The sequence below is a fragment of the Antrostomus carolinensis genome, unplaced genomic scaffold, assembly GCF_000700745.2.
Source record: "Antrostomus carolinensis isolate BGI_N321 unplaced genomic scaffold, ASM70074v2 scaffold1636, whole genome shotgun sequence".
Taxonomy (NCBI): domain Eukaryota; kingdom Metazoa; phylum Chordata; class Aves; order Caprimulgiformes; family Caprimulgidae; genus Antrostomus; species Antrostomus carolinensis.
The window spans coordinates 40,110-47,819 of NW_010319570.1; the positions used below are offsets into that span (position 1 = coordinate 40,110).

A 7,710-nucleotide genomic window follows, 5' to 3' on the forward strand; every position below is an offset into this window, starting at 1 on the left:
GCACCTCTAGAAATTTTAGATGTTAATTTTCAAAGTACTGACGTCTCCTGGATTCTTGAGGGAGGAACAGCATTGTAAGTTAAATCTTTGTTACAAAAGATTTACCTTTGCTTCTACAAACTAGGTGTTCCTTCAAAGTTTTACTTAATTTTTCAATCTGGTCAGAGCAACTACCTTGCTCTGTATTTTGAGGGGATTTTATCTCTTGCTTATCTATAATTCTTCTGTAACCCCACAAGCCAGCTGCTGCTCTTAGTTCATCACAATCTCCATAGATTGGAGGGGCTTTTTTGGTGTTGATAAATTGATCAGAAGGAAGATTTTAGAACAATCATAATTTCAAATGAAACGGATTCCCTCTGCGTGTTATGTTAGTTTTCAGCTTTCCAAGTTGTTGGGGCTGAACTAAACTGTAAAAAAAAAACCCCAAAAAACCCACCAAAAAACCCAGAACCCAAACTCAAAACCTGGTATAACAAGAACTAGCTACCTCTGTAGGTTGCACAGCCATTAATTCTGACACTTAACCAAAGTATCTTTCTTGGAGACCAATTTTATGAATATAATATAAAGAGTAAAGTGGTGGTTTCCTACATAGACACCATTTGAGACACTCAACTGAGATACTCAGCAGTTCAGTGGTAGTTCCCTCATAATATATAAAAAATATATAGAGTAACAATACCAAATGGATACCTGATAAGTTTAATTTAGGCCGTTTTTGGTTGCACAAAGTGACCATAAATCCTACGGCACTAATACAGGAGTTCAGTTGGAGAAAAAAACAGTAAATGCATTCACAGGGCCTGAAAATTCTTTATTAACCATCTTGAATCAACTCTTTGTTTAACAACAGAGCAGAGCTCCAAATGCTCTGTGCAAAAGTATATAAGAAATAGTCCTTTTGATCATATTTTACTGCATTCTATTGCCTCTTGCTCCTGTTCATCCTGTTTCTCACCGTAAGCCAACTGGGAGTTTTTGCCACTCCTTACACTTAGGTTAAAGTTTTGGCAGCATTTTCAAGCTTGACTTTCTGTAGTCTTTCCAATTTTTTCCCCCACAAATGAAAACTGTATAGAAGTTTAGAGTCCAAAAAGTAGTAGTTATTTTCTTTGTGCTTTTACAGCAGGTAGCCTGATGAGACACTAATATGTTTATCAGTCATTAATACTAACCATGCAAAATAAACTAAAATAGAGAAGGAATCATTCAGAGCTGTATTGCTCTTTGCCCATATGTACTTAAAAAAATATATCTGGGTAGAAAAGAAGACAGGTTAATTTTCAGTGGAGCTTAGTTCAGCACAGAGGTGTTTTCCATATGAGCAACACACTTCTGGAAGCCATAATGCACCTTAGGTATTGTAATCAATAAGGCACATTAAAGAACTCCATGTACAAATGCATGCTTTAAGCAAAACTGTTGGATTTGTTTCTGAGCACCCCAAAAGAAGAGCTGAAAACCACCTTGGACCAATTGCTAACATTCAAATTCATGAATGGGACCCTTCATTATTGCATCTTACAATTTAACAGGAGCTATGTAGAGCTCAATAATTCTGTTGTGGTAGAAACTGCCAGATTTCTCAGAATAGAGTTTGCTCTTGGAGCGGGCTTGAAACTAGCCAAAGAGTATGGAATTAGGTAGATTAGTTTCCCTATTTGGCATTTTTCTGCTGAATTTTCACTGAGAATCTGAAAGAAGTTTGAGTGTTGAGCATACCATCCTCAGATGTTACTAAATCATCTGTTAAGCATGACATCTGAGTGAGAGACAGCAGCACAAGGCATTAGAAATGATGGTTTTTTCTCTATTGCCAGATAAAAGGTGGTTTTATTTTTATATTGATATAAATATATAGAATCATAGAATAGTTTGGGTTGGAAGGAACCTTTAAATGTCATCTAGTCCCACCCCCAATTGTTATATAGAGAAGTCCTTGGATCCTGCCTGTGTAGGTTCCAAGTGCTTGTATCCTGGTGCATATCCACAAGTAGAATAGTGAGCTGTGGGTTTTGCAGCAGTTTCCAGCTGTGCTGCTCTTAGTCTTGCAATGCAAATACTTAATATTTTTGTGTGCACAACCATTTTTTTCAAGCACGGCTTTGAATCTGCTGTGAATTAATATATGGATGAATTAGCAGAATGGCAGGGATAGAAGAGGACAGAATGTGTTTGTGTTGATCTGGGTTAAAAAAATTCAGGGCTCTGCCAGCACAGTCACACACACAAATTTTAAATTTTTAATTATTTTAAGTCATCTATTCATAGGGCATATTGAAATCCATGCTGCTTCACTTCTTTCAAAATAAACTACCACAATGGGTGTTGGAGACTAAGAAACTACTTCAATATCCTGACTTCCTTGCCCATATTCCCCTGTGTCATCATCATCATCATCTCCTCTTATTTGTGGCAAACTTTGTTTCATTGAAGAAATTATATATCATCACAAACGTGCATTTCCTTGCTTCTCAGTGGTTGACTTCTTGTTCTTCAACATTTGCTTTTGCATTTTCACCTCTAGCTTCTGGGTCACCTCGAGCATGTTCACTTGAGCAGGTGTTAGAATCCAGATGCTGAATGAGAATGGGCCAGAATATGACTGGAAATGCATTTTGCAGATGGCCACTTTTTAACAGAGGGATGTAATATGTCAAAGATAGGAAATTTTGTGGGGACTGGAAATCTTACAGCTGCCTAAAGCAGGTGGCCTTAAGCCCTAGCTTAGTTGTATTGTGGAAAATTGAGCTCCAGCTTCATGTTTCTCATCTGTCCAAGTGTGTTGTGTGTGTGTGTGTGCACTCCTTGGAAGTCACTTCCTTTATATTGGGTCTTACTATTCCATTTCCTATAGGTACTCCCCCAAAGGCAGTTAATATGTGAAAGCATTCCATTTCTGTGTTGTCCTAAGCCATGCTTTGCTAGTTGTGTCAGCCATGCTAGATTAGTCTTATTTTTGAGTTTCTTAAATATACCAGTTCTAAATAATACTTAAAACCCACCTTTTTTGTCTTTAGCAAAAACAAGCACTGGACAGCAGTTAAACCAGAATGAAGTGGCAATCCTGCTAAACCTGCTACAGTCTAAAACAAGTGTTAGTTTGGCACAGTTTGCCCAAGTGTTGAATATTAAGGTAAACCCAGAGACTCAGCAGCAACTAAATAAAATAAATCTTCCTGCTGGAATTTTGTCAGCAGGTGAAAAACAATCAGAACAACAACAGCAGCAGCAGCAGCCGCCTCCGCCACCACCGCCGGAACAGGAGTCTCTAAAACAGCCGACTGTCACGCAGCCTCCTGTACCCCCTGCTCAGCTGAGTCAGCCTAAAGTGGAGACTGACGCTGCCCAGGCAGCTGTACAGAGTGCGTTTGCTGTTCTCTTGTCTCAGTTAATAAAGGCTCAGCAAACAAAACAAAAAGATTTTGTCTTGGAGGAGAAGGAAAACGGATCAGGAAATGAAATGTCATTACAACTCAGGCAGCCTCCAGAGCCCACCACTCCTGTGTCTGTCAGCCGGGAGGATGTGGAATCTCCAGCACCCGGCTACCCGCATCTGATCAAGTCATTATATACGTCTGCAGGTACTGAAGGTCTTAATTGCTAAAGATAAAGAGTTAACGTGTTAACCATGGGAGTCTGTGTGAGTATAGGAGGGCTGATACATTGATTTTGTCACGGTTTACGTCTGGATCATAGAATTTGCGTGTCTTACTCTAACAGGTTCCACGCAGACAGAGCAAAAGATGATCCCCACACAAGTGCCAGTAATATTTCTGATGAAACAGTTGCTACATCGATCATTATTCTGGGGGTTTGGGTTTTTCTTGGTGGTGTTTGTGGTGGAGAACACAGGCTTCTCTAGCAAATTCATGGATGGGCTTTGCCAGTTTTGACTGTGTGTTTAGGTAAAGCCTGTTTTGGGGAAGAAGGTATTTTATTTTTGTTTTTAATGCTGACTAGAGTAATTTCTTAGTGTCATATTATGTGTGTGGTTGCCCAGAACGGTCACTAACACACATGGTTGAAGGTTTCCGTTGGGGTATGGTAGTGGCTTCCTTAGTCTTCTCATAGTTCAGAGCTCTGTTGTTGATCTTTTGGGATTGCTATTTTGGTTTTATTGTATGGTGGTTTAGTTTATTCCTCTGTGGTGTTTGCAGCTGTTGGAAAAAAAAAAAAATACTCTGAAGTGGTTTGGGGGTGTTTTTTGAGGTTTTTTTGGGTGGTGGGTGTTTTTTTTTTGGTCATGTGGCTTTTTTTTAACCTTAAGTTTTGCTGTTCCTTGACAGGATGGCCTTTTGTGCCTCAAGACTTTTATCCCTGTTTGCAAATCTTTTCTGATCCCTCTTTGAATTTTCTAGTGTTTGTGTTGCTTGAGTTTTGGAGGGGGGGTTTTTTTGGTTTTGGGGTTTTTTTTTAAGGAACTTGTACCATTTTTCTTTAACTGCTTGCCTGATAACCTTATTTTGAGGACAAACCTGCATCATCCTCCTGAGGCAAATGAGCTGTTGCCTTCTCCAAAATAATCTGTCCAACTATCCAAAAAGTTTAATAAGTTAATGAGAATTGAAATAACAAACCTCTGTATTGTGCCAGGAAAGAGTCCTTTCCTTTATGGTATTGTTAGTGTATGTTTTTATTCCAAAGCTTTTCTTTTTCATCTGCTTAGGTCAAGAGGATTTGGTTAGGCAATCCGAGATGAGGCTTCTAAACCGAACCCCCGAACAAGAGCGCCCTCGGATCTTGCCTCCAGACCAGCGCCCCCCAGAGCCACCGGAGCCTCCACCTCTCACTGATGAAGACCTTGATTATCGGACAGAGAACCAGCATTTGCCTATAACTAACTCTTCAGGAACAGATCCTCACGCAGGAGTGAAAGCAGCTCTTCTGCAGCTGCTTGCTCAGCATCAAGCTCAGGCGACAACGGAGGAGCCAGTACAAACGAGCGTGGATTATCAGGCTAGAGACTCCTACGTCACAGGCCCAGACTACAAGGATAACTTTGGATCATCTTCCTTCTCCTCTGCCCGTTACAGCAGTAGCGATGGAATAGGAAGCGGATCATCAGGAGCATTAGAAAGGAGGAGCTTCCTTGGAAACTCGGATATCCAGTCTTTGGATAACTACAGTACTGCTTCATCTCACTCTGGTGGTGCCCCTCCTCCGTCAGCCTTTTCAGAATCCTTTCCCAGCTCGGTAACTGGTTATGGAGACATTTACCTCAACACTGGCCCTATGTTATTTAGTGGAGATAAAGACCATAGGTTTGAATACAGCCACGGCCCCATCCCGGTTCTGGGGAGCAGCGGCGACGCTTCCGCAGGGCCGGAGAACACGCACTCTTTACCCACAAAGATCCACAACTATAGCTACGGAAGTAACTTACAGGAAAACCCCGGTGGCATCGGCCACATGCATGGACAGACTTGGACTTCTCCTGCCCAGGGACCTGGCTATTCCCAAGGATACAGGGGACACATTAGCACATCTGCAGTGAGAGGGCGAGGCAGAGGATTACCATACTGAGTATCTGTTTTTCCTCAGGCACATCATTTTTATCTGGAAAACCTTTTTTTTTTTTCCCCACCCCCCCCCCCCCTCCCTGACCTTAGCTGCAGTTTAAAGCAGCAGTTCAAACAGACTTGAATAATGTTAATTCAACAGCTTTATTTTTATGTGGAAAAGGGTCTCGCATAAAGTAGGAAAAATGAAAAATGCTTAAAAACTCATGCTGTCTGAAAAACTAGATAAAATGATTGTACATGTTCACAAACTCTAGTTCTGAATTTTATTTTGTATTTTGGCAGTTTTAAGTGGATGCTAAATTTAGGGACATCAGCTTTTTATGGCACTCTTTCAGATCTTCTGAACTATGCACATTTGTGCTTTTTTTGTAAGTTTGGACCAACTTTTATGTAAAAAAAAAAAAAATAATAATTTTACAACAATCAAAGCAGGGCACTGATTTATTTGGTATTTTTCTTTTTACAGAACTACCTTTAGTCAAAGGTCACTGTCAGTCTTTGCACTGCTTTCAGTGTTATTGTGGAAGGTGTACTTTGTGCTCATTTCAGATAATAAAACACAACTTTTCTCTTGATGCAAAATTTTATAAATATTTGGTCAATGTTATTTTTTTTTTTCTTTCAAGAAAAAAAAGAATGGATGTTCTGGTAAAATGTTCTCTCCATCTCCCAGGCTTGTTTATATAAAAACTGTTTTACTTGAATGGTAAGTGCCTTAACATGTAAGCTTAAGGTCTGCAAAAATTTGGAAGTACTTTACAGATGGATATGAAAAAAAAATACCTAAACCTAGGTAGTTAAGGTGAAAATTCAGATAATAATAGGCAACTCAAATAGGTCATAACCTTGTGCTGTTTACTTCAGGTGGGCCAGTTATTTAGAGACCTAATCTTATCTTGCTGAAACCATCATTTCCAAATTGAACTTCCTGAGAAACATTGAAAGTGAGGAGAAGAATGAAGAGTGTAGTTTTTCCTCAGCTCCCTCTTGGAGTTGTAGTAAGTGTTTTAGTTCCTCTGCCAAATAAACTATACTTTGTATGTCCTTACCAAGTGATGAAATAGTTGTTTGTTTTGGGGTTTTTTATTCTCTTAAATGGCAGCAGCAGTAATTACTTTGTGTGAAAAGCTGACGCTGTCACCTTTTTACCACAAATACTGCGTTATAGGAAGTAACCAAAGGAAAAATGACCAGTGTTTAAAGCAACAGCGAAATGTTTGACGCTAGTTCTAATTCTCTGTAAACTTGTGATTGTGCCAATTAATCGATTTTTATATCTGCTATTCCACAGAACACTTTAATATTGGAATCGAGTCTCTCTGAACAACTGATAACTGTAGTTACAACTTACCAAGAGCCACTCCTCATATTAATTACAACATCCAGCATGTTTTTGTTTTGGGTTTTTTTTTTTTCCTTTGACAACAAGTGGTCTCTCTCCTGCAGAGAGGAGGTATGGTTATATTTTGCATGTACGTAAAAGAATGTTTTAAAGCCCATATTGGAAACAATTTTCCAACTGATTATCCAGTTGACAAATCGGTACCTTATGTAACTGAGTGTTTAATTATTACTTTTTAAAAAGTAAAATTTCTACTTACACTATTACAAACGTAGTCTTGTCAGTGACTTTTTGGATTTTTCAGAATAGAAGCCCAAGTTGTTGGTGTTTTGTTTTGTTTTTAGTTGAAAATCCCTGGTTCGTATCTGGCTAACTACCACATTGTAGAGCGTTGGAGAAACTCACTTCGCTAACTCCTACATAGCGTTTGAGGATCTGGCAGATGAGAAATGGAGAGAGAGAGAGAGTCATGCTGCTTACGATGTCCCTGTAAGTCTGGCAGTTGCCTTCACTAGACACAGTAAAAAATCCTGCAGTCTGAAATTAAAGTGGCACGGTCAGAAATTAATACTTACAACCTGGATAGCCTGTGCTTAAGAGAAACACAAGCTTCACGTGTGAATGCCAGTGTGCTGGATAGTTTCCCTTGAGTAAGGACACCCCCGTAGCATTTTTCTGGTAGTAAAATTTTAAAGGCAAAAAAATCATTAGTGTCATTTAGATACGGACAGTGTCAGCTAAGGCTTTTTGTTTACTGATCTTGGAAAAAACAGTCCCACAGTGAGTGATACACACAGATTCCTTTTATTTTATTTTAATTTTTTTTTTCCAGATTCAAGA

General features: G+C 39.3%; 1 protein-coding gene across 1 annotated transcript in view; it reads left to right on the forward strand.

Annotated features, from left to right (window-relative positions):
- The window catches only part of CDK13 (cyclin dependent kinase 13), a gene marked incomplete at its 5' end in the record, with an annotated part of 46,214 nt that extends 40,104 nt beyond the window's left edge, over positions 1–6,110 (forward strand). The window contains 2 exons of the mRNA XM_029085260.1: positions 3,024–3,514; positions 4,651–6,110. Coding sequence (XP_028941093.1) covers positions 3,024–3,514; positions 4,651–5,529 — 1,370 coding nt within the window. The remainder of the gene's footprint in view (positions 1–3,023; positions 3,515–4,650) is intronic.
- Between the last annotated feature and the right edge of the window lie 1,600 nt (positions 6,111–7,710).